General features: G+C 54.7%; 1 protein-coding gene across 1 annotated transcript in view; it reads left to right on the plus strand.

Moving 5' to 3' along the window:
* The first annotated feature begins 375 nt into the window (after positions 1-375).
* Positions 376-26,183, plus strand: part of TAB1 (TGF-beta activated kinase 1 (MAP3K7) binding protein 1) — a 31,476-nt gene continuing 5,668 nt past the window's right edge. Inside the window, exons 1-8 of the mRNA XM_039235007.1 lie at positions 376-447; positions 14,191-14,327; positions 14,666-14,819; positions 21,446-21,532; positions 22,055-22,193; positions 23,078-23,191; positions 23,795-23,906; positions 25,527-25,671. Of these exons, the coding sequence (XP_039090938.1) occupies positions 415-447; positions 14,191-14,327; positions 14,666-14,819; positions 21,446-21,532; positions 22,055-22,193; positions 23,078-23,191; positions 23,795-23,906; positions 25,527-25,671 (921 nt within the window). The 5' untranslated portion in view covers positions 376-414. The remainder of the gene's footprint in view (positions 448-14,190; positions 14,328-14,665; positions 14,820-21,445; positions 21,533-22,054; positions 22,194-23,077; positions 23,192-23,794; positions 23,907-25,526; positions 25,672-26,183) is intronic.

Raw genomic sequence — 26,183 nt, forward strand, 5'->3', positions numbered from 1 at the left:
GCCCATCTCGAAATGATTTAGGTATGTACTTGATGTCCCCAACTAAAACGTGAGTTTTCCGAGGGCGTCTTGCTTACTGCTTCACCCCTATTGGGCCAGGCATGGTCACCCAACGAATAATTATCTAGTGAATGAATAATTCACCGGACCCCACGCCCAAAGAGTCCATGAAGAACCCAAATCCGGTGTCTTAGGAGTCCCACCTGAAAAGGATCCTGGAAGAAATGCGCAAATAAAACAGGCGAGACGCAATCACTCAGGGCGCCTACGCACACCCTCCTCTACGGCCCTATCCCACTCTGGCCGCGGGGTGGCGCTGTGAGCGTGCTCCTCCAGGCCGGCTACAGGCCTCTCTAGCCGCCCTTCTCGCCTGCTCTGCTGGGAGGCGGGCACACCCGCGGGGGTCCCTCCAAGATGGCGGCGCAGAGGAGGAGCCTGCTGCAGAGTGTGAGGAACGACCCGCTCTCCGGGCTGGGGGGTCGGGAGCCCAGGGGGAGGCCTGTCGGGTGCAGGCGCAGCTCCCTCTCCGCCGTTGGGCAGCCTTCCCCTCCCTGACGAGGTGTAGCTGCCGCCCTCCTCCCTCCCGGGCCGACCCCCTGCTCATTCCCGAGGCCCGAGGCGCGTGCGGCCGCGCGTAGCCCGCGCGTGCGCGCTGCCGCCGGGCCGCCCGGGGCTGGGATTCGCGGTCGCAGCGACCCCGAGCGTCAGGGGCGCGCCGAGGGTGGGGAGCGTCCTGGAGCCGGAAGGGAAGGTGGCGCGCGGTGGCGCAGGTAGTCGCGGCGGTGAGCCCACTCCAGGCACCGAGCTGCCGCGCCGTGATAACAGTTCTGGCGGCAGCAGCCGGTGGTGTTCCTCCCATCACCCTCCAGGTTTCCTGCCGAGTGCTTTACGTTGTAAGCTGAGTTTTTGTAACAGCCCTGGGAGGTGGGTACTCTTCTTCCCATTTGACAGATGAGAACACTGGGGCACAGAGACGTGGTCATCTGTTCAAGGCACACAGCAGAGTCAGGGTTAACAGCAGATAGCCCGATTCCAGAAGCTCTGTTAACCAGAGGAATGACCCAGCGGCAGCCTGGCTTCCGGTCCTGCCTCTAGTTGACCATGCCTCGGTTTCGTGAGAGCCGGCACTGGGAGGATTGCCCTGACACCCTTACCCCCAGTCCGGACCTTCAGGGACTTGTCGCGGGTGTCTTACAGCCCCTGCATCCTCCTGACACGTGCACACGGGTGCCTACACAGCGTAGCAGCATGAGCCCGTTCTGACCTGCCCCTGTAGGGTGCCGGTGCCCGGGGTCTGGCCCAGACGTGGCAGGCCGTTGTACTTGCCTCGATTTGCCTGCCACCTGTCCTGATCTACGGTGAATAGTAGATTTCCAGCACTTTCCACCGCTAGGTGCCAGGCATTCAATAAATATTTGTCAACTAGTAAAGCATTCGTAGCCACGTCCAGTGCTTCGCCTTGGCCTTATAAAAATAACACCAGCCATTGGCCTTCCTGCCCTTGAGGGACTTAGAGCATCAGAATTGGAGGAAGGGGTGACCTTCAGTGCTGTACTCTAAGGACAGGCTTTGTGTCGATGGTCTTTGAAAAACTTCCGGGACAGCAGTTCCCAGATCTCCCCCCATCGGATTGCTCTCCCCTTCCACACCTTTGGCTGCCCCTGGATTTTACTGGTGCTCTGCAGGTCAGCCTTGTCAGAGTTAAGTAGGCCTGGCCCCCTGTTCTGTAAGCTCCCAGACGGGCAGCGCCCCTGTATTAATTTCCCCACTGTGAACATTCGGGAAATCTGGGCTGGACTGCAGTGAGTGCTGAAAGTGGTCACTGCTGCGCACCGACTTGGCTTGCTGCAGAGAGTGCCTTCCAGCTTCCCGCTCTGCTCTGTGATGGAGCTCCCTGGGGCCCAGGTTAGACAGAAGCCAGGCTTTGCCAGCTCCAGAATGTGTTCCTGGTGGTAGTGGAATCATCGTGATGAAAGGCAAGGGGGTGGCAGTGGTGTCCACACAACATCCCTCCCGTCCTAGTGACGGTCAAGATGTCCCTGGTCACAGGGTGTCTGAGTGTCCAAGCAGTGCGTGTGGCTCGCTGACCTCTCCACTGCCCCATGGTGAGGGCGCCTCATGTATCATCATCGGGCAGATGGCTCCAAGGGCTACCAGTGTGTGGTGGCAGGGCCTGGGGCTCCAGAGAGAAATAAGGCGTGTGCGCACCCTCACTTCATTTGCGGCGTGGGAGAGGGAGCCGCGTACCACCGACACAATGCGTCAGGCACTCTGGTGTCGTTGTGGAGGGTCCGTGGACGGCCTCATTTGGCTGGATCCATGAAGGCTTGTGGGAAGGGCTGGGGGGTTGCTGACATGGTGCTGGGAGGGTGTGCTGGGTGGGGCCAGATGGCGGAGGAGTTTCTCCTTCGGTCCCCAGGCAGTGTGGTCCCTTAAAAGGTCTTTTGAACAAAAGAGGAACTCTTTGAAGGTAGCTTGGTGTGTTCCGAGGACCGTGGGCCCTTCACAGCCTACGAGAAAGCACAAGGTTCATGTGGACTTGGACAGAGCACTTGACATCCCCGAACCTTGGTTCCCAGCAGAAGGGACTCCCAGGAGCGTCGTTAGAATTAAACGAACTGACACATTATAGTCCTAGCCTAGCGTCACAGTCCGGCCCCTGAAGTGTCACCTGCAGCTCTGAACACGCAAGTGTCACTGAGCTCTTACTGTATGACAGGCACTGTGTAGGTACGGGGGACACTTCCTTCATGAAGCCTGTGTTCTAATAAGGGAGACAGTAAGAGTGAATAGATGCAGATTATAAACAATATAATGACATCTCTAGCATCAGGCTGTACTTCATAGGATGGAGGCCTGTTTTAGACAGGGTGGTAGGAGGACACGTCCCACATTTGATGGGCTGCAGTAGGGGTTGAGAGGGGGTAGTCCGCCTGAGGGAAGAGGGATGCGGAGGCTTGTGTGTTTGGGGAGCCCCATGGAGCCCAGTGGCAGGAGTAGCGTGTGCTGGGGGAGTGGTAGTAACCAAGGTCCAAGGGACCTTGTGGGCCCTGGTATTGACTTCGGGTTCTATTCGAAGTGTGCTGTGAAACTTGGTGGTGTCAGGGTTTTTTCTTAATGTTTATTTCTTTATTTTGAGAGAGAGAGAAAGAGAGAGCAAATAGGGGAGGGGCAGAGAGAGTCTTCCAAGCAGGCTCTGCGCTGTCATGACGTGAGCTGAGGTCAAGAGTCGGACGCTTGACCCACTGAGCCCCTCGGGCGCCCCGACACTTGGCAGTGTTTGGAGAAGCGTGCGATCGGGTTTGTGGTTGGAGAAGGAGCCCTGTGTGGAGAGAGAGTGGGAAGCTGCGTGGCACACCCGGTTGTCCCGGCCTGAGTGGTGGCAGGGGACTGGTGTGAAGTAGTGGGTTCTGGCTGTACTTGGGAGGAAGAGCTGGTGCGATTTGCTGATGGATCAGATGTGGGGTGTGTGACAAGAGGAAGAAGAGTTCAGAAGGACGACAGGGGTTCACTTGGAACAGCAGCGGTGCCCTTTCCTGACATGGGGAACCCTGGAGCGCATGTGGGGCTGGGAGAATCCAGGGTTTGGCTTTGCCTGTGCTTTTTCTGTGCTTAATTATAAAAGGAAAATCCACTTGAAACCAATTTCTTTTTTTTAACTTAGAAACTGAACTCGAGCAAACACTTCCCTGAGGTCACAGGTGCTAGCTAAATCTTTTTTCTGACACCCATAATAAATATGTACCCATTACAATAAAAATGTCCGTTAGGTCATCACCCACAGGCGCCTCCTCCGCCGTCACAAGTGGCTGGCTGCTCCAGCACACACCACCGGCCCCACAATTATTAGTCGGCCCTTTAAGAATGTATTAGGACTATATTTGTGATGAAAACATAGAGGGCCTTTGATGAAAAGCCTCCTGGGAGGGGCGAGGGGCCAGGAGCTGAGCTGGTCCCAGAGCAGTGGGCGAGGAGAAGGGGGTCATTCAGAAAGACCGCGATGGCGGAAGGCGCCGGGTCTGATCAGCTCTGGGGAGAGAAAGAGCAGCTGCCCCCCACCCCCACCCTAAGCCATCCTCCTGGGGCCGTTGTTCTCTCATTCTGAGCTTCCTTTTTGCCTCCAAGGAATTTGGGTGCTTTCACCACAAAAACACTTGGCCTTTTCATCCCATAATTTGATATTCAAGCTGTGGCCTGAACTTGGAGCCGTGCTTTATCCACTTCTGCTGCCCAGGAGGGTGAGATGAATCTCCACGGGGACCGTTCTGGACTGTTCCGTGACACGGCCACATACGTACATGAAGTTGCCATCAGTGTATGCACACCAGGTGTTTGTACCACGCTTAACCGGGTCCGTACCACGCTTAACCGGGTCCGTACCACTGGGTCACTGTAGAAGCTTCTCGTGCCAGAATACGAATCTTGGGAATTCCCTCACACGATGAAGTCAAAATTAGGCTTTTTGAAACAGAGTTCTTTCTTACCGTATTCTGTGTTAATGTTTCTTCTGAGAAATTAATTTGTAACCCATCAAAGGGTTAAAGTGCACGTGCCCTGTGGTGTGCATTTACGTGGCCATGTGAGTGTGGGGTGCCCCCTTCTCGGCTCCCCGTCCGGGTCCAAGGCGCCCCTTGTAATGGCAGGCCTGGCACCGTGGGTGGGCACGGAGAAGGTGTGCATTGTGTGTGCAGGGGCCGGGAAGGGAGTGCTTCCCGTGAATAGGAAATACGCGACCTTTCTGAACATTGTTCGGGCCCGTGGAGGAAGAAAGCAAGAGACTTGGCAGTGGGCCGGAGCCAGGGTGGCTGGTTGGCCTGCCTCACCCCCGGGGCCAGGGCGGAGCTGGGACCTGGCTGCAGCAATGCCAGCGTAGCCCTGGGGCCACTGCTGAAACCAGGGAGGACCAGGCCCTCTCCCGCTCCCCCGCGGGTACAGCCTCCTGGAATTGTCTGGCCATTTGTCCTGGAATGTCTGAGGTCCCATGGGGACTGCATTCTAGGCAGGTCCTTCCACTCAAGCGAGAGCTCACATGTACATGAGAAATGGTCCATAGGTCCCTGGATCCCAGACACCATTAGTGATAAGGAGCTATCACTGTTTTATATGCTGCTAAGAAACAAACCCCACTGCTAATTAACTTGAAACACATCAACTTCAGGTATGAAAAGATTGAAAATATACGTCTTGGAATCAGTGAAATAAGTAGCTAATTAACAATACCAGGCTGCAAAAACAAACAAACAAATAAAAACCACAATAAAACGGGGCACCTGCCTGGCTCAGTCGGTGGAGCACATGACTCTTGATCTGAGGGTTGTGAGTTCAAGCCCCACGTTGGGTATAGAGGTTACTTAAGTAAATACACTTTTAAAAAAATGCAACAGTACCATGTTATAGCACAAAAGTTGCTTGAAGGCCAAATGGTTCGTGACCAGTATGTGTGGTGAGCCACCAGGATAGATTTCTCAGGGAAGGGACCCCGGGACCCTGGGCAGCATTGTCCCCGAGTCTGAGACACACACAGTGAGGGGGTTTGGTGTGTGCTGGCGTAGAACTCACTGTTATATATCACACAGGCTATTTGCTTTTCTGTTCTCTATGAAACTCTGATGATAACAAGGGAAAGCCTTGGTTCAGTCCTGTTATGTCCTTAATACCTTTCTGATGCTTTTTTTTTTTTAATGTTTATTTTTGAGAGAGAGACAGACAGCATGAGCACGGGAGGGGTGGAGAGAGAGGGAGACACAGAAACTGAAGCGGGCTCCATGCTCTGAGCTGTCAGCACAGAGCCCAACGCAAGGCTTGAACTCGAGAATGGCAAGATCATGACCTGAGCCGAAGTCGGACGCTTAACTGGCTGAGCCACCCAGGTGCCCCAGAACCTTTTTCTGATTCTTGCTAGTCCTCTCCCCCACTTTAAAAAAATGTTTATATATTTTGAGAGAGACCTCGAGCAGGGAAGGGGAAGAGAGAGGGAGAGAGAATCCCAGTGAGGCTCTGCACTGCCAGCTCAGAGCCTGATGCAGGGCTCGAACTCACGAACTGTGAGATCAGATCATGACGTGAGCTGAAATCAAGAGTTGGACACTTAAGCAACTAAGCTACACAGTTGCTGCCTCCCACCCCCTCCTTTTTAAAAAAGTAATCTCTACCAGCAACATGGGGCTCAAACTCCCAACCCCAAGATCAAGAATCACGTGTTCTATAACTGAACCAGCCAGGCCTCCTACCCCAGCTTTTTTTTTTTTTTTTTCCTAAACAGAAAGAACAGGGCTCCAGCTCAGTCTACAGCAGGCAGTAGATTCAGCTAGAATCTGATAACTTTGTTTTGTTTTCATTTTTTTTATCTTCAAGATATAACAAGTAATACTCATTTTCTACTCATAATAGTAAAATTTATGTTCAACATAAAGTCATTTGAGTAAAAGACAATGTGGCAGTTCATTTTAGTTTTTAAGTTTATTTATTTATTTTTGAGAGAGAGAGGCGCGTGCACAAGTGAGGGAGGGCCACAGAGAGGGAGTTAGAATCCAAAGCAGGCTCCAGACCCTGAGCTGTCAGCACAGAGCTTGATGCAGGGCTCGAACCCACGAACCACGAGATCATGACCGGAGCCAAAATCAGACGCGTAACCGACTGAGCCACCCAGGCGCCCCAAGAAAATGTGGCAGTTTAAAGAAAAACTATGAAGTGGATAATTTCTTGAAGATAGTGAGCCGATGGTGGAAGTTTGGGAAATACGGGCCTCTGGGGCCCCTTGGATTTGAGCAGGGCCTTTGGAGGTGGGTGGGGCTCGGGAAGACAGAAAAGGGGAGGCCTTGCCTCCCTGTGGATACTTTTTAAGATAACTCTTGGGTAATGTTTTCTTATTTCTCTTTTCTTTTAATAGCAACCCAAGTCCAGTTGGCTAGGAGCTTTATGTTTAACAAGTGCCCGTGTGAAATAAGGTGGACTTTGCTCGGCAAGTTCACGTTTATCAATAGTTGATTTGTTTTAAGGTGTGCGCTCGTTTCTGCGACTGTACCCCTGGGGTCGGTAGCCCCCTCATTTGAGGTCCCCAGGGTACGTTTGGCCTTTCAAGTGGAGCAGACCTTCGGTGGAGGTGTTTCTTCCCGCCTGTGGTGGAGTAGGTTGGCTCCCCACTCCCTTTGTTCTGGCCACAGGTTTTTGGAAGTCGTGCTGTGTTGAAGGCCTTATCTGCACAAGCTAGACAGCTGAGTGAGGTTGTTAATCTGTCAAAGGGTGAGATTCGAAATTATGTCAGCAAGCCGGAAGGCTGAGATGAAAGCATTGGGATATCATCCCACTGAAGTCCATTGAGGTTGAAAAAAATCCGCTCTAGGGTGTGTGGTTGGGGGAGACCGCTGGATAGAGCCGCAGGGGGAAAAGACTATTATTTTAGTTAACAGCCAGTGGGAATTTGCACGTGGAAGCTAGGTGCCGATCTTTCCTTTACGTGTAGGAAGGCCCTTGGTTTTTGTGTCTTGATTTTTCTATGCTACCACATACTACTGATTTCTTTTGAGTTAGTTTTAACATTAATTCTTTAGGTTTTCTAAATACTATCGGCTGCAAATAGAGGTAATTGTACTTCCCCGGTTCTTAAGCTCCACTGCTTTTATTTAAGCGCATGAGCAGACACCTCAGGTTCAGTGTTAGGTACTGGAGATGGTGGGCATCCTCGCCGTGTTTCTAATCTTAATGAAATTGCCTCTTGTGTCTCCCCCACTCAGTAAATGCTGGCATTAGTACCAACCGCAGTATACATATAATGGCATGTTAAGAAAGTACCCATTGATTACTGTTTTCTTGAGTGTTATTATCAATGGACAAAGCCTCTCCTTAAATAAACAATAGTACTGGACTCCACAGCCATTGACCTGAACACCCATTGCTGGTTAATGAAATAGTATGCACTTGGCCCTTGAACAGCATGGGTTTGAGCTGCAGAGATTTACCTACGTGTGGATTTTTTCTTCGGTAAACACAGTACTATAAATGTACTTTTCTTTATGATTTTTTAAAATATTTATTTATTTTTTGAGAGAGAGAGTGCGCAAGCAGGGGAGGGGTAGAGAGGGAGAGAGAAATCCCAAGCAGGCTGTGTGCTTTCAGTGCAGAGCCTGATGTGGGGCTCAAACTCACAAACTGTGAGATTATGACCTGAGCTGAAACCAAGAGTCAGACAGTTAACCAACCGAGCTACCCGGGTGCCCCTCTTTATGATTTTCTTAGTATTTTCCTTTTTCTAGCTTACTTGATTGTAAGAATTCAGTACATGATACACGTAACATACAAAACATGTGTTGATTGTTATGTTATTGACGAGGCTTCCTGTGGATGGTAGCCTGTATGAATAGTTATGTTTTGGGGGACTCCAAAGTTAGAGACTTCTGACTGTGCAGGAAGTTGGTGCCCCAGCCCCCACATTGTTCAAGAGTCGACTATATTTCCAAAATATTACTAGTTCATCATTTTGAAAATCAGATTTCAAAAAGAGCCCTTAGGGGTGCCTGGGAGGCTTCAGATCATGATCTCATGGTTTGTGAGTTTGAATCCCCGCATCGGGCTCTGTGCTGACAATTCAGTGCCTGGAACCTGCTTCAGATTCTATGTCTCCCTCTCTCTCTTCCCCTCCCCTGCTCGCTCGCTCGCTCTCTCTCTCTCTCTCTCTCTCAAAAATAAAATTTAAAAACGTGAACAAAATTTAAAAAAATTAAATAAAAAGAGCACTTAACCTCATGGCGGTATCCAGGCACTAGTCATACATAAATCCTGCCTGAAGACTGAGGTGCTTGCAGGGAGGAGGACCACCAGCCTGGAGTCTTTCTCATTTGGGAGAGCTTGTTACTCCGCGTGGGCTTAGCGTGGCTGCAATGGCCCGCGCGGCACCAGCCTGCCCCTGAGAGCAGGGTCCCAGGCGCCCATCAGACGAGTTGCTTTTGTGCCATGAAACAGCCACGGGGTGGGTTCCTCAGTCATTTTGTTTCCTTTCTTCCTTGTAAGAGATTCTTTCATTAGTGTTTGTCATAGTGTATCTTACAATGTCAAGTGGGGCCCTTAACGTTGCTCGGGGAATACTTACTTTTTGCTGGAAAGTATGAATTTGTTGGGAAGATTCGAGTCCCTGGAAGCCTGTCTCTGACCCTCATGGGAGTTAGGGAATGGCAGAGGGAGTCCCATGGTTGCAGCATTGATGGCAGGTTTTGCATCGTGGATGACACATTTGTATTGTTCCTCTCCTATTAGAGGTCAAGTTCAATGCCTCTTATTCTTATCTTTTTTTTTTTTAAGTTCATTTATTCATTTATTTATTTTGAGAGTGACAGAGATAGCACGGGTAGGGGAAGGGCAGAGACAGAGGGCAAGAAAGAGAATCCCAAGCAGGCCCTGCACTGCCAGCGCAGAGCCCAGTGTGGGGTTCAAACCCAGAAAGCCGTGAGATCATGACCTGAGCCTAAACCAAAAGTCAGATGCTCAACTAACTGAGCCACGCAGGCACTCCGTCTTAAGCTCATCCTTTATCACAGGTGGGATTCTAGAAAGCATGAATGAACATCTTCTCCTGCATGCTTCAAAACAGCTGTGGCCCTTTGGGGTGCTGACTATTGGTCTCTTGACCCATCTTTTTAGGAGGAAGACATGAGACACTCCTCACTGGGGAGATGCTTTTGTGCTTAACCTTTTGCTTAGTTTCATTCGAGTTGGAGGCAGGAGACAGACCTTAGAAAAAGGTTCTTTTGGGAATTTATTTGCCAGGTTGCCCGAGACCTTTGTGAGGCCTCTGACCATGGAGGTCTGCTAATCAGACCTAAGACCTAAGCGATAATTGGCACCAAAGCAGTTCATTGAAAACTAAGCAATTCCTTGGCAGTGAGCTCTTTTCAAAGGCATAGAAGCCTTACCCTGTCCCCATGTAGGCACATATGTGCATGCATACATATGAACATGGCACCAAGCCACTCTCCTCTCTGGTCACCGCAGAGGCTATGCTGGCCTTCTTGCATTTCCTTCAATCTCACACACTTATTTTGCTACCTCAGGGTCTTTGCACATGCTGTTTCGTCTACCTGGAAGGCTCCTTTCCCATCTTCTGAAAGGGCCACTGCCCCCTAATCATTTGGGTCTGGCTCAAAAGTCACCTCTTCAGGGAGGCCTCTTCTTCTTCCTTTTATTTTTTTAATGTTTATTTATTTATTTTGATAGAGAGTGAGCAGGGGAAGGACAGAGAGAGGGGAGAGCGAATCCCAAGCAGGCTCCACCCTGTCAGCGCAGAGCCGATGTGGGGCTCAGCCTCCTGAACTGTGAGATCACAGCCTGAGCCAAAGGTCAGATGCCCAACCGACTGAGCCACCCAGGGGCCCCTGGAGAGGCCTGTCTGAAATATTTTACAATACTTATTATATCGTATTATAATATATTTATTGCATTAACATGTTTGAAGTTTCTCTTTCCCTAGAAAGGAGGCTTCAAACAAGGACCCCAGTTACTTCCTGCGCTGTGGCCCCCGTGCCTAGAATGATGTCAGCCTTGTGTCACAGCCCAGGAGGTGTTTATTGAATCCATGTTGGTATTAATTGAATACACCGTAATTGCATAATGTCATATGTGGATTCTAAAGACTTAATTAAGTTCACATTTATATGAAGAGAGACATTTATATCAGTCTTGAATTAGACGGGTCAAGATCACAGCTAGAGACAGTTTGTGTTTCTGTGGCTGTTTTTCTTCGTGCGTCTACGGCTAGGTATTGGTCACATTTTCTGGTTTTTATAATATAGATTATAAAGAAAATTTTATAATAGAGATTATAAAGAAAATGTAGATTTTATAATACAGATTTAAACTATAGATTTATAAAGGTGTGGTAACCCAGACACATGGACCCGTGGAACAGAGTCGAATCTAGAGACAGACCCGCACAAGTCTGGCCAGTTAATTTTTGAAAGAAGCGTGGAGGTCATTTAATGGAGAAAGGGCAGTCTTTCCAACAAATGGTGCTGGCAACAATTGGCTGTCTGTATGTGCAAAGCAAAAACTAAAAAAAACTAGACCTAAACTTCCTGCTTGATGTAGAGATTAGCCCCGAATGGATCACAGGTCTAAATGTAAAACCCTGACACTATCTGAAGAAAAACCTAGAAGGGCTCTGGGCTGGGCAGAATTCTTAGGACACCAGAAGTGTGCACTGTGAGATAAAAAGCTGATAAAATGGATTTCATATAAACTAAAAACTCTTGCTCTGCAAAAGATACCAGGAAGTGAATGAAATGACAAACTACAGACTGGGAAAACATATTTGTAAATCACATGTCCCACAAAGGACTTTATCCAGAAAACATAAAGGGCTCTCAGGACTCAACAACACCTTGGGGTGCCTGGGTGGCTCAGTCGCTTAAGCGCCGACTTGAGCTCATGTCATGATCTTATGGTTCGTGGGTTCGAGCCCCATTTTGGGCTCTGCTGACAGCTAGCTCAGAGCCTCCATGCTCATGCTGTTTCTCTCTCTCTCTCTCTCAGAAATAAATAAAAGACATCAAAAAAAAAAAAACCTCAACAATAACCCAATTAAAAACTGGGCATAAGGTGCACCTGGGTGGCTCAGTTGGTCATGATCTCACAGTAGATTGAGCCCCATGTCAGTCCCTGCACTGGGCGTGTAGCCTGCTCGAGAGTCTCTCTCCCTCTCTCTTTGCTCCTCCCCCACTTGCCCTTGTGTGCTCTCTCTAAAAAACAAACAATAAAAGGGCACAAGACTGAAAATAGACACTTCTCCAAGATTGTGTGGATGGCAAATAAGCACATGAAAAGATGCTCAACACCATCATTAGCTCTTAGGGAAACGCAAGTCAAAGCTGCGCTGAGACCGGGCGTACACTTTTCAGAATGTCTGCCCGTAAGAAGACCCTGGGCTGGCGAGGATGTGGAGCGCCTGGAACCCTCGCGCGTGGCCCGTGGGAGTGCAAATGGGCCACCACTCTGGGAAACAAATTGGCAGCTTCTTACAGAATTAAACCACAATCTCATCCCTGCTCCAGAGACCTGGAGTGCTACGTTTGCGTAAAAACCCATCCGTGAATGTTTGTGCCAGCTCCCTTCGTGATTGCTGAAAACTGGGAACAGCCCAGGTGCCCTTCAGTGGGTGAGTGGACAGGCTCCCTGCGATGAAGGGACAAACTTGCTGCTGCCCGCAGTGACTTGGCCGGGAGGGAGGGGGTCTACAAGGCATTGTGCTGAGTGAGGGGAGCTGGTCTTAAAAGGGTACACCTACGAGACCTAGAGTGTGGTGGTGGTGGGCGCCAGGGGGCTGGGGAAGCGAGGGGACAGAGTGTTTAATGGGGACAGAGTTTCAGTTTTACAGGATGGGAAGAGCTGTGGGGACGGATGGCGGGGCTGGCCGCACAGCACCGAATGTATTTGGTACCACCGAACGTAAGCTTAAAAACAGTTAAGACAGTGAATTTCGTTATGTGTGCTTCATCACAAAAAGAACAAAAGCTGTGTACTGCATAATTTCACTTACGGGGATTCTTGAGAAGACAACGAACGTATGGACTGAGGACAGGTTGGCGTGTCAGGGGGTTAGGGGAGGGTGCGGCTACCAAGGGGCAACACGCCACTACATTTCGGGATGATGGGGCTCTTCCCAGATCTTGTGGAATCACAAGGAACACGTGTCGGAACCCACAGACCGGCATGCCAAAAAAAGTCCATTTTACTATATGTTAATTTAAAAATAAAAATAAACTCGCACACCCTGCAAGCGTGTGCTCCAGGGTGCAAGGCACAGAACTAACCCGCTAGAATAAATGCAGCATGAAAGCAATTTAAAAAAGCCACAAAGGCACTCACTGTCAGTACGTAAATAGAAGATAAAATTTGCCACGAAAGCTAACCACAGGCCATTTACATATCTGATTGCAAAAGCCTGCTGAAGTGGTTTTCACATCCTTTTTTTGAAGACCTACTGCTATCCTGCGAACAATTGTGTGTGGTATATATGCCTGTTGAGTATTTGAGTACAGCGTTCGGTCCAAGGGGTACCCTCCTTGCAGTTGACCTTTGACGCTCCCAATCATTTCCTACCCGGGTGGACCTGGGAAGGCTCTTGTGAACCGGGCACAGCTCTCAGATAGGGGCCGGGTGTGGGGAGGGTTTCAGTGAGAAGCAATGGCTCACCCCTGGGCCTTGCGTCAGAGCTGTTCCTGGGGCTTCAGAGTGGACTCCTAGGAGATTTAGGAAATTCAGAATCCGTCCTTGGGCTGGGCCTGGACAGCTCCGCGTAAGTGGGTGTGCATGTGTGTAAGGTTTAAAGCTGGACAGCCTGCTTTGAGATCCAGGGGGTAGAACGGCAGGCAGACGCGGGCAGGCAGGAGTGAGGGCGTCAGGTGGAGGAGGGGTGCACGAGAGGGGCTGTCAGCCGAGCTGGGGCAGTGGCAGCGGGAGAGGGTCTTCCTGAAGGAAGACTTCCTGGAGGTGGTGACTTCTGAGCCAGTGTCCTGAAGGATGTGGAGAATTGCTGGACAAGGGTGAGGAGTGTGTTCCTGCAGAGGGAAACAGTGGGGAGCTGCAGGCGCTTATACTCGTGGAGAGGGATGTGGCACGGAGCCGATGGGAGAGGGCGCCAGAGCAGGGGCCATGGGGAGAGGTGCCAGGGGCATGGCGCGTGACTGAAGCCGGCTCGTAAAGGCAGTTTCGCAAGTGCTGTCGGGCCTCCTGAATCAGTCACCTGGGAGGAGTGGCCAGCAATGCAGGTATCCTAGGTACCCCCAGGACCAGACATTCTGGTGGTTGGGCCTGGAAATCTCCAGTTTTAACCATTGCCCGGGCGGTTGGAGTCAGAGCCGCGGTGGGGAGCCACCAAAGATCTCTCCACCAAGAGATTGCTTCTTTTGTGTGTCTCACTCGTGTTCCGTAACACAGCTCATGCTTGGAAACCACTGCTGAGCCTTGAGTTTGGGGACGCTAGTCTTTTCCAGGTTTCCTGGGGAACGGCACTGTGAACTACCCATAAACACATGCCAACCCTGATGCAGGGGTTTGTCCGTACAAGCACTGCTTTCTAGAGGGAGGTGGCACCCTCCATGTGGGGCTCCAGGGCTGCTGCGTTTTTGTTGGGGAAGAGAGATGGCGAGGTGGGGTCCGTCCTCGCAGAGGAGGTGACACTTTCTGGTTTCCTGCTGTCCCCAGGAGCAGCAGCCCAGCTGGACAGACGACCTGCCGCTCTGCCACCTCTCTGGGGTCGGGTCAGCCTCCAACCGCAGCTACTCTGCTGATGGCAAGAGCACCGAGAGCCACCCGCCAGAGGACAGCTGGCTCAAGTTCAGGTGAGCGTCGCTGGCAGTGCCTTCCTGGGCATCGGGGGCAGGTGGGCCGGCGAGGAGAAGCACCAGGTTTGCGCCTGTCTCAGTGGGGCTTGCCAGTGAGCTGTGGCCCAGGGCGTGGCATCTCTGCTGTCCCTTGCACTTCTGGACCTCAGACCAACCGAGGGTCTGCTGTGGTGGGGTCGGGCGTGTCCCGGAAGGCCATGCCAAGGTGGAATGATGGTCAGAGCAGGGGAACTCAGGTGGCGTCTCCCCCAGCCCTCTCCCTCCTCCCCTCCACTCAAGAGCTGGCTTCATCCTTCAGAGCCCCCAGTCTCAAGCCGCCCTCCCTTCTCTGCCAGGAGTGAGAACAACTGCTTCCTGTACGGGGTCTTCAACGGCTATGACGGCAACCGGGTGACCAGCTTCGTGGCCCAGCGGCTGTCTGCAGAGCTCCTGCTGGGCCAGCTCAGCGCGGAGCACACCGAGGCGGACGTGCGGCGTGTGCTGCTGCAGGTACTGGCGGTCAGGCTGGCCGTGACCCCGAGGAGCTCAGCCCTGCAGCCGCAAAGCGTGGGGTTAGCCCGGGTTGGTCTGAAGGTGCTGCCGGCACCTTCCCTCCTGCAGAGCAGCTGCGGGAGCCCCTCCCAGCAGCAGGGTGTGAGGAGAGGGGTGGCCACGGGGCCTAGAATTTAAAGTGGTAAGTGCCCTGGTGACGAGCTAGTCCCCTTAGGAGCCGTTTACCGCCCCGTAACATAAGGAACAAGGATCCTAAAAGTCCACTGCGGCCCCCAGTAACGCCAGAGACCTGTGGCCGAGGTGAAAGGTCACTGGGTGCCGTTTTGGGGAGCCCAGTGCTGTGTTACATGGGCAGGAAAATGAGATCCTTGATGTGAGGATCGGAGTCTGTGGCATCGGGAGGCCTGAACAGGAGCAGGTTGTCCTCAAAGAGAAAGACCAGAAAGACCCCTGCCTGTAGAGCTGCTGTGGGCGGGTGCAGCAGGCGGTAAACCCGTGAGAGTATCATGCACGTGATAGCGAAGTGGGTAGTGCCAACGAGTGAGGGGGCGGCCCTAGGACTTCAACCTGCCGGCAGCTAAGAGGATCGTCCCCTCCCCGGACCAGAGAATGGCGGCTTCCAGCAGCGTTTGGTTTGGGAACATAATTTGCAGCTCAAAACAGTGCATTTTGCAAGAGGCACCCCTGGGGGCAGGACGGCCCTGCACCCAGTGCACCTGGGCTATTGTGGGGGCAGCTGCCCTGTGACCCAAAGAGATGGGAGACCTTTGGGGGTCCTCAGGCCAAGGAATAAAGAGCAAAGAAGTGGTAACCAAGAGAGGCCGGCATAGTGGAGAGCTGAGGATGGATGGGGGGGGGCTGGTTCACAGCCCCAAGTGTGTGATGACCGGGGTTCAGGCACGGGAAAACACCTTGAGGTACTGTCCGGGTGTGCCGAAGTGGGGGCAGCTTTAGTTGCCCTGGTACCCCGGCACCCTCCAGATGGAGCACCCCTAATGAAGTGTGAAAATCACCCCACTGCCCTCTGCCTGACCGAACCGCGAGCCTGTTAGCAGCTGCCCACGAGTCAGCAGAGGTACAGACAAGGGCCCTATTGCGGGTAGCAGTGCTCCTCACAGCCAACCGTACTGCCGCAAGCCCAGCAAGCCAAGCCGACCTCGCCTCACCACGTATGGTGGCGGCGCTGCGGTCCACGCACCGAGGCTCCCCCTCACTCATTAGCTCTTAGCGGCGGCTGGCCCAGCTTGCTGGGGACTCGGGGGCCTCTGTCACCCGTTCCCCACGGGGCAGGGGCCCGAGGAGCTCGGCAGCTGCGTCCTTCTGCCATCTGGGAAGACGTGCCTTGTCAGACTGAGCCCATGCCAAAGGCGCCCCGTGTCCGCTCTAGCTGAGCCGAGCCACCGCCAGGAGCCAGCCCTTCCCTGTGACCTAATCAGGAGTGTGAGGATGGCCACTCCAGTCCGCGAGGGCCTCTGTTTCTAACAAAGCCCAGGAAGGAGCCAGAATAAGACGTTCTGGGGGATGAAGCAGGCAGCCGTGCAGTGCAGCCTTCTGATCCAGAAGCCTGTGGGCAGCCAGGGGCAGCCACGCTTAGGCCATGCTCTGTGGGACGCACAGTCCACGGTGGCCAGTGCCTCCACCCGGCAGCAGGAGACCGGGGCAGCGAGGGGAGGGCTTGAGGAGGTGACTGTGCCCGCTACCGAGCTTGCTCCTCCCCTCCTCCGTGCTGAGGCGTGGGGGCTGGTGTGTGACTGCAGATGGGGTGGTGGCAAGTGTGGTGCGCCCCTGGGCTGTGACCATCCCGGAGCCACGGCAGACTTAGTGTTTAACCTCAAGTGGAATTTCCCAGCCTTTAGAGGACCACTTACGGCCCAGAAATTCACCACTTGCAGCCAGCCCTTGAATTTTCTGTGGGGCAGTAGCCTGCCTCTGTGCTGCAGGTGGGTCACCTCCAGGGGATGTGGAACGCCTCCTGTGTCCTGCCTGTTACACCTTGTAATTTAATGGTTGTTTTTGTTTTTTATTTATTTCTGAGAGAGAGAGAGAGAGAGCATGAGCAGGGGAGGGTCAGAGAGAGAGGGAGATACAGAATCTGAAATAGGCTCCAGGCTCTGAGCTGGCTGTCAGCACAGAGCCCAAGTGGGGCTCAAACCCACGAACCGTGAGATCATGACCTGAGTGGAAGTCGGCTGCTTAACCGACTGAGCCCCCCAGGCGCCCCATGCCTTGTAAAGGGTGCCCCACACTGATGTTTGGCAGGGTTCCCAGGAGGCGTCCATGAGAGCAGTAAAAGTTCTCTTGTATGTGTCCCAATGGGTAATTAGACAAGTATGCAGGTAATCGTCCCCTGGAGGAGGAACAGACTCCGGGGGACCACTGGGTCTCTGGGACTGGGGCCTCAGCAACGCCTCGCTCAGAAGTCGGAAGCAGGGTTCCGCACCAGATCCTGCTGCTGGGGCGGGGCTGAGCCAAGGGGTGACAGTGCCTGCAGCGCCTGAGCAGCGGCCTCTGACTTGGGTCCCGGCTGTCCTAAGAGTAAGTCGTTAGGGTCCCTAATCTCCAGAGCTGCCAGTACAGAGAGGCCTGTGGGTCATCTCACAAGGCAGGGAGCTGCAGTGCAGGCCACCCCTCAGTGGGGACCCAGAAGGGGCCCAGAGGTCCCTGTATCCCCTAGGGCCCCTCCGTTGGGTTCCTGGCTGTAGGGCGAGTAGGGCCTGCTCACTAGCAAACAGGATTTGGGCTTCAGAAAAGTTCTCTTTTTCATGTCTAGCTATGACAATGGTACCATCTAAAGCCTGCTGTCCTGTATCTGACATTTCTATGAACTGTAACGCCATGGCCTTATATTTGGGGGGGGGGGGGACTTACCCTTTAGGAGGGACTCTTGAGATTCTGGCCCCTGAGTACCTCCTCTGGGTTGGACATGGTCAGGGAGTACGGAAGGGTTACACTTAGCAAGATGACCTACCCACTGAGCCATCCCAGTTCCTGGCTGAGAGGAGGGGTCTTAGGGCTTGTGGGCTTGCATTGGGCCTGAGCCCTGCTGTCCACGGAGGGGGGGCCCCAGTGCCAGGCCGTGAAAACCAGAGTCAGGACAGGCAGACCTCACTTCTCATCTCCTGGGCTCTGGGAACTTAGGGGTGGGGGTGTCTCTTCCCCAGAGCCCGCCCCCTTTTTTATTTGGTCTGTGTCCTGCCCTTGTGGCTTGACACATTTGGCTCCCTTGCTGTGATGACACGTCCAGGGGTCCTCTAGGGTGTCTCTAATAAAATGGGCCCTCAATACCTTGGGTGGTTTTTTTGTTTTGTTTTGTTTTTAATAAAGTACGAACTTTAGAGCCTTTGGCCACGCAGCAAACGGGCGCATCTCAGCCGCTGCAAACAGGTGGGAGCTATTCCAAGGTCCCGGAAGAGCCAGTCAGCGCCATTCTCCTCCCCGCTTAGGGCAAATTTTTCTAGAAAACCTTGCACTGCTGGCATGGTATAGTCCCCTGTCTCCATCTCTGGTTCACACTGGTCGTTATTGGACATTTGGTACGGCGGATGGTAGCAGGGAACACGTGGGCCGCTGGCCGCCTCCTGCTCTGAGGGTCCCAGTGTATCTCTGGGGAGTTAGATCCCTGACCAGTGCAGGGCTCCCCAGTGCATTTGAGAAAGCCGCCCAGCCCGGAGAATGTAGCAGTGGCAGTTTGGCGCCATGGGCCACTGTGCCCGGCGAGGCCCAAGCCATGTAAGCAGGGGGCTTGCGAGAGTCTAGTAGATTTTCAGCCTCCGCTGGGGACCTGGGAGGAGTTGGTACCATGTGCTTGGGGGCCCCGCTGTTAGTGAGGACTCGTTGCTGTACCGCGCCAGGGGTGGGACTCCGGTATCCCGTGGAGTTGGGGGGACGATCTGCGGCAGCAGCGGGGAGCACGGCAACACCGGAGGTGCCGTCACGGGTTAGAGTAGCCTGCCCAAGCTCAACCACCCTGCCCCCGGCTCCCCACACAGCGGCCCCGCGCTGCACAGCAGCCCCGCCCCCCTACGGTGGCCCTGGCGCGCCCCCCCCCCCCACTACTGCACAGCAGCCCCAGCGGCCAGCGCTCCTCCAGCGCTATCCTGAGGCTTCCAGGGCCTTACAGCCTGTGCCTCTGGTGGGAAAGCAGCAGAGCCCTTCCGTCCTACTTAGCTCACTGTGGCTCAACTTTCACATGTGATTACAACCAGTCACCTTCAGACTGGACACCTAGTGGGGTCTTGTTGAGAGACTAACGGGAAACCCAGCTGCCTCAGACTGGGGCCTGCTGGTCGGCCCCTGCAGGGAGTCTGATCTTTCACAGCACTAACAACGGCGGGTGGGGATTTCTGGCAACACCTGTTGGCAGGGCCAGGCAGCGCCGCAGACGCCAGGAGGCAGCCGTCCCTTCCCAGCGAGCCCGGCCTGCCTGGGAGAGGAAGCTAGTGAGCCGTTCACAGCTCCGAGGCATCGCATAGGAGTACAGACCGCAGGGCACCCGGGAGGCTCAGTCGGGTGAGCGGCCCACTCTTGATTGTAGCTCAGGCCACCATTCCAGGGTTGTGGGATTGAGCCCAGCACCGGGCTCTGTGCTGAGCATAGAGCCTGCTTAAGATTCTCTCCCTTTCTCTCTCTCTCTCTCATTAAAAAAGAGAGATGGGGCACCTGGGTGGCTTAGTCGGTTGAGCGTCCGACTTTCGCTTAGGTCATGATCTCGCGGTAGTGGGTTCGAGCCCCGTGTTGGGCTCTGTGCTGACTGCCAGCTCACAGCCTGGAGCCTGTTTCAGCCTGTGACTCCCTCTCTCTCTGACCCTCCCCTGCTCACGCTGTCTCTCTCTCTCTCTCTCCTAGAAATAAATAAAAAAATATTAAAAAAAAAAAGAGAGAGAGATCCTATCCTTATCACCAATTGTGTTGAGAAGCCAGAGCTGGGATATTGAATTGAGATTACATAGATTACGACCTGATGACACGGGGTCAGCAGGTAGCTCCCTTAGCATCCACGCACACGTCCCCTCCGGGGACATGACACCCATGGGGCTATTTTGATCGAAGGCAGTCTCAGTACTGCCCCAGAAAGGAAGTAGCATCACAGACTTATTATTACTTACAGATCCCAGAAGCAAAGGGGGCGCCGCTGAACTGGGGGCGGGGAGGACAGTCCTCCCTCCCGAGTCCAAAGCCAGCAGGAGATAAAGAGCATGGTAGCAAGCACCTATTACTTTCAAGGTGCTTGGGGCCGAGGTCACTACTTGTCGCCTTCATTTTCAGTGATTTTATTTTATTTTATTTTATTTTTATATTTTTATTTATTTCTAGGAGAGAGAGAGACAGCGTGAGCAGGGGAGGGTCAGAGAGAGAGGGAGTCACAGAATGAAATAGGCTCTAGGCTCTGAGCTGGCAGTCAGCACAGAGCCCGACACGGGGCTCGAACCCACGAACCGCGAGATCATGACCTAAGCGAAAGTCGGACGCTCAACCGACTAAGCCACCCAGGCGCCCCCATTTTCAGTGATTTTAAAAGGTGCTGCCAGGAACAGCGAAGCCTGAACTTATTGGGGGGGGGGGCCTCATCCTAAGCTCAGGCCCTCATCTTGGTGTCCAGACTCTGGTTACGAGCAGGGTTATCACACGTTCAGACGCCTAGGCAGCTACTCAGAAAGACAAAGGGCGCCCCACTTCCCCAGAGCACAAGACCAGGCAGCCCGTGGGCTGTAGCCCTTCCCCGTGACCTGCAGGGTGGGCTGTGGAGGAGCCGCTCCTGGGGGAGGGGCGTTAGGGACGCAGCCTCACACGGAGGGGTGCAGTGGAACGGGGCTGAGCTCTGGTGGAAACCAGGTAACCGAGGACGACCCCGTTCCCCCAGGTGGGGCGTGGGGGCGCGGGCTCGGGTGGCTGCCCGCACTGCTGGGCCTGCTCCTCCCATGGGGTTCGTGGGGCTCACAGGCCGGCCCGGCTCCCTGTGAGCTCGTCTTCTGGCCCCTCTTGGAGGAAGCGCGTCCAGAAGCACTTACGCGAAGAAGAGAAGGGAGTCCTATTCCTTGAAAACCAGTGTTCCCGGCCCTTTCCCTGCATCAGCGCCTCCGCGGCCTCAGGGCCCCGCGCCAGGGACCATCAGCTGCGCCTGCCCCTCAGGAGCGGCAGTGTGCCCGGCGTCGAGGGACCAGCAGGTTGTGGGAGCGATGCCACAAGATGGCAGTGACCTAGGCCTACCCTGAGCCGGGTGCTGGGGGCCCAGGGTGGAGTATCTCCGTCACCTTCGTGATAGCACTGGCCTCCCGCGTGGACGAGGAGGTGGAGACTGCCGGGTGGGCGGCGGGTGGCGGCGGTGGGGTTCATCCCTGGTGACCTGGTGCCACGCCTCGCTCGTAACATCCTTGCCGCCTCCTGCCTCCCTGGGCTCTGTGGTGCCACCTTGGAAGGCACCAACCCCATGGGGCTGACGTCTCTGTCAGCCGTTGCTCTAGAGGAGCCACAGCCGTGCAGCGGCCCAGGTGAAGCCCTCATCACGCACTGCCTGTAGGTAATACAGAATTTGTCACTATTAACAGGAGGCACTTGGGTGTCTGGTGACAGGCTGTTTTGAACTGGCCTTTGCCCTGACACCCCTCCCTGTCCTTTGCCTCCAGGCCTTCGATGTGGTGGAGAGGAGCTTCCTGGAGTCCATCGATGACACATTGGCTGAGAAGGCGAGCCTCCAGTCCCAGCTGCCGGAGGTAATGCCCCAGCCTGCCCCCCTGGCAAGCCTGTCGAGGCCTGGCCTTCCTGGGAGCAGGGACCTACCTTCCAGGTCACTCTCAGGCCACTGACACCACTGGGCCAGAGCCTCAGAGGACTTAGGGGACTGGGTGATGGACGGATTCTTGCCTGAGGGACTGGGTGGCCATGCAGTTTGCAGGTGCCCTTCCGAGAGCCCTCCCTGGCCCGTGCAGGCAGCGCCACTCTGGCCCAGCATGGGGCGGGCCATGAAGGATACGAGGCAGGACCCTTCCAGTTCATTCCCGACCGGAATGTGCCCATAGCCTTGTCAGCCACCCGCTCACATCAGCCATCAGCACTTTCAGAACCGACAGCACAAGTTAGGTCACGTCTGGCTTTCCTGCACAGAGCCCGCCCTGGGGCTACGGCGCGGCTCAGTCCTGGCCAGGCCCTCAGACCCTTGCCTTTGAAGGGAGGGGACGGCTGGTGAGCTGGTCTCTGAGGACCCGGCCTGCTGACCCCCTGCTGACGGCCCATAGGGTGTCCCTCAGCACCAGCTGCTTCCTCAGTACCAGAAGATCCTCGAAAGACTCAAGGTGCTGGAGCGGGAGATTTCGGGAGGAGCCATGGCCGTCGTGGCGGTCCTTCTCAACAACAAGCTCTACGTCGCCAATGTCGGTGAGCCACCTGCCGTCCCAGGGCGGGGAGTGCCGGGCAAGAGGTGGCCTCGGGGTCTGCGTGCTGTCAGCTTCCCAGACACGCAGACCCCCCCCAGCCCGCGTCTCCTGAGGCGATTGGAGGTGGTTCCCTGTGGCTCCGCGGGCTGGGCCCGGGGAGCTGGAGATACCAGCTGGGGAGGCAGGCGTCCGGGCCTCAGTCCCTGCTCTGCCCCACAGGCTGTGGGCGAGGTGCGCCCCCTCTCCAGGTCACCTCGGGCTTTCTCTTCAGGAAGCCCCACTCGGCCTCCCACAGAGGGTGGCGAGATGGGCTGGGTGAGGGGCCGCAGGGACACTGGACTGGTGGGCAAAGAAGAGGCCATCTGGGACTGAGACCCCAGGGTGCACAGTACTGTCAGAGCGGCGTAGGGGCGCCCCTGATGCTGTCCCTCTCGTCTTTCTCCTTTTCTTAAGATTTCATGTGGACAGAATTAAAAAATGTGAAAAGATGAGCATGAGGCAAACCCCCCAGCCCCCAGCGCCAGCAGTCACCCCCTCGGGGCCTGTCTCATTTCCTCTGCAGCTCTTTTTCCCCACAAACCCCAGACGTCATGTCGCGTTATCTCTTTGTAAATATTTCAGTATGTCTCCCTCGAGAAAAGGTCTCTCACTAAAATCCTAATCACCCTAGGATGACACTGGAAAAGTTTAACCTAATTCCTTAATCGTCAGCACGTCCTGACTGGTGACTCACCCAGTGGTCTGAGCCTATTTTCTGTGCTCGTTTCAAGGATTTCCTTGTGTGAGACGCCTGACTTCTCTCTCTCTCTCTCTGTCTCTCTCTCTCTCTCTGTCCTGTCCCTCCCTGCACCCAGACCTGGCTCAGCTGCTCAAATTCTGCCGCAGGTACGAACCGTGCCCTCTTATGCAAATCCACGGTGGATGGGCTGCAGGTGACCCAGCTGAACGTGGACCACACCACGGAGAACGAAGACGAGCTCTTCCGCCTCTCTCAGCTGGGTGAGCGAGGGTAGGGCTGGACCCCCGCCCCCGCTGTGGTCCCTCCTGCATCCTCTTCCAGCGGCCGTGTAGAGAGAGGCCTGAAGGGCTTGGGCTGTGACCTTGGGGGTGGATGCCAGCTCTGCCCATTACTCGCTGATGATTTTCAGAATTCCCGAAGTGTTCTGTGCCTCAGTTTCCCTATCTGTGTAATGAGGATCATAGTAACACCTCCCACAGAGGGTGGCGAGATGGGCTGGGTGAAGGGCGTTGTGAGGATCGAGAGTCCATATGTGTAAAAGGTTTGCAGGAGCAGTGAGCGCGCAATAGGTATTATGGTTGGTGGAGACTAAAAGACCAGAGAGGCCCCAGGATTGCAGCCACCTCGGCATAGCTGCCCCCCACTTCCCAGGGAGCTTTGCGGCCCAGGCCTCTGAGTGAGGGGGCTGGGCTCTGAGGACCCCGAGGCGCTTCCGGGCAGCCGCTCTCCAGGGTGTCCTGGTGTGACTTCATTTTCTGTTCACCGAGCCCTCGTTGCCTCGTTTTTGTGGCTGTGTCTGGATCCCTTCTTTCAGTTCTTCCTGATGGACAAGATCTGAGTTCCTGTTGTCCTCCCTCTGGCAGGTCTGGATGCAGGAAAGATCAAGCAAGTGGGGGTCATCTGCGGGCAGGAGAGCACCAGGCGCATCGGGGATTACAAGGTCAAGTATGGCTACACTGACGTCGACCTACTGAGGTAGGTGGCCTGGCCAGCTGCCCCGTTGGCTTGTAAGACCAGAGGGCCTGGGCAGAAGCAGATGGTAGGCTCTAGGGACGAAGGGTGCTATTGAGGTAGTTCAGAGCCCAAGCCGACTTTTCTTCCTCCCAGAGATGTCGGTGTGTGTGGCCCTAGACCCAACGAACCAGGAGTTGGGGTTGTGTTGAGCTGGGCTGACAAGGGGTCACGTTGGGGAGCTGCATCAAAGCAAAGGGTTGCAACCAACCAGGGGCATAGGGCCTGACACGAGAGGCCAGCATCGGCACAGGCTGCCTGGTGTGGTTAGGGACGGACCAGGGGCTTGCCGGTCAGTGCTGTCCGTAGCTGGGGCCGGGGCAGAGATGCGAGACACATTGGACACAGCCCTCGGAGGACACTGCCCCTGTGGGTACCACTCAGTGCTCGTGGCAGCAGATGGGCCATGCTGACGATTGTCGGTCATTATCGTACCAGGCCTGTGCCCGGGTCTCTGTGTGCGTTCTTCTCCAGTCCTGATTCGGGCCTTTTGTTGTCCCAAAGCCGTGTTCTTGTGAGGGAATGGTAGCCTGCCTGGCCCCAGGGCTAGCAGGTGGCGGGGGCAGGACTTGAGCCCTGGCATCTGGAATCCGGAGCAGCATCCGTAACGTTGGCTGGAAAAATATGCGTGCGTGCGTGCGTGCATGCGTGTGTGTTGCCCATGACAGTATTTAATGTCACAAGCAGAGCGTGTGTGTGTGTGTGTGTGCGCGCGTGCGTGTGTGTGTGTGTGTGTTGCCCATGACAGTATTTAATGTCACAAGCAGAGCCATAGGGGAATCCTAGCAAATAGCCCAGCATCAGAGCCAGGCTCATCATGGCCCAGAAGGCAGGAGTTACTTACTCTCACAAGATTTAGGCAATTGAGTTTGGAAGCTTTTGTCTCTAATTTGCGGGGTTGTATCTGCGTAACTGGAGGGTAGCACATGTGGTGTAAAACAATCCACATGGCGCCAAGGACGTACAGTAAGAAGTAAGTGTTCCTCCCCCTGCAAGCCTGGCCTCCTTCCCCAGAAGCTGCCGGCTTCTTGTGTACCCTGTCCACGTGCACGTGTGCGTGTGTATGTGTGTGTGAGTTTGTGTGGAAGGGGCAAGCGTCCTTTTTTAAAAAAAATTTTTTTTAATGTTTTTATTTCTGAGAGAGAGAGGTAGCGTGAGCAGGGGAGAGTCAGAGAGAGAGGGAGACACAGAATCTGAAGCAGGCTCCAGGCTCTGAGCTGTCAGCAGAGAGCCCGACGCGGGGCCCGAACCCACCAACAGGGGGATCATGACCTGGGCCGAAGGCGGACGCTCAACTGAGCCACCCAGCCGCCCCGCAGGCATCCTTTTTAAGGCGCCCACAAGTGCTGGCATCTGCTCTCCAGAGCGCTGCTCTGACCCTGACAGCGGAGCGTGGCTGCATTAGTGCTCACCTCACCTCACTTCACCTGGGCTCCCAGGACATTTCCAGACTTGGCTCTTGTGAATGCTGTCGCCAGGAACCTCTTCTGCTTGGCTCCGTGCACACGCACACTTTGGAGCTTTGTGACACTGCCTGGCTCCAGGGCCCTTCTGAGCACAGCTCTCCCCCAACTCTTCCTGCAGCGCTGCCAAGTCCAAGCCTATCATCGCGGAGCCTGAGATCCACGGCGCACAGCCCCTGGAGGGGGTGACCGGCTTCCTGGTGCTGATGTCCGAGGGGCTGTACAAGGCCCTGGAGGCGGCCCACGGGCCTGGGCAGGCCAACCAGGTGAGCCAGATGTGGGCGGGGCCTGTGGAGGGGGGTGCTCCCTGGGGGGCCCAGCCAGCCCTCCTGCCTGGCTCCAGAGTGCTTAAGGACCCAGAGCTCCGAGAACACCCATCCCACCCAAAGCTGTGCTTGTTCTGGGCTTGCAGCAGGGTCAGTCCCCATGGCCCTGAGCGAGGCCGGAAGAGAAGAGGGAGAGAAGGAAATGAATGTACGTGAGCACGTTGTTCTTCATTCTGTCTAGGAGGGGCCCTGGCTGAGGACAAGGGCCCAGAGGGGTGTGGCCTGAGCCTTAGCCTCCCTGGGCCACCTCCTTCCCTGCCTGCCCTCTGCACTCTGCCCAGATTACAGTTTGCTTCTCATCTCTGAGATGTGGTTGGAACATCTACCTCTTTGGGACTGTGTTGCGGGCCCGGCGTGATAGGTGAGGTCCCCAGCCAGTGGCAGCTGCTTATTTTTCCTGAGCTTGGTATCAGACAGTTGTCACTGACGCATGGCTTTGTGACAGTCACGTC

The sequence above is a fragment of the Hyaena hyaena genome, unplaced genomic scaffold, assembly GCF_003009895.1.
Source record: "Hyaena hyaena isolate Hyena2069 unplaced genomic scaffold, ASM300989v1 scaffold_4, whole genome shotgun sequence".
NCBI lineage: Eukaryota > Metazoa > Chordata > Mammalia > Carnivora > Hyaenidae > Hyaena > Hyaena hyaena.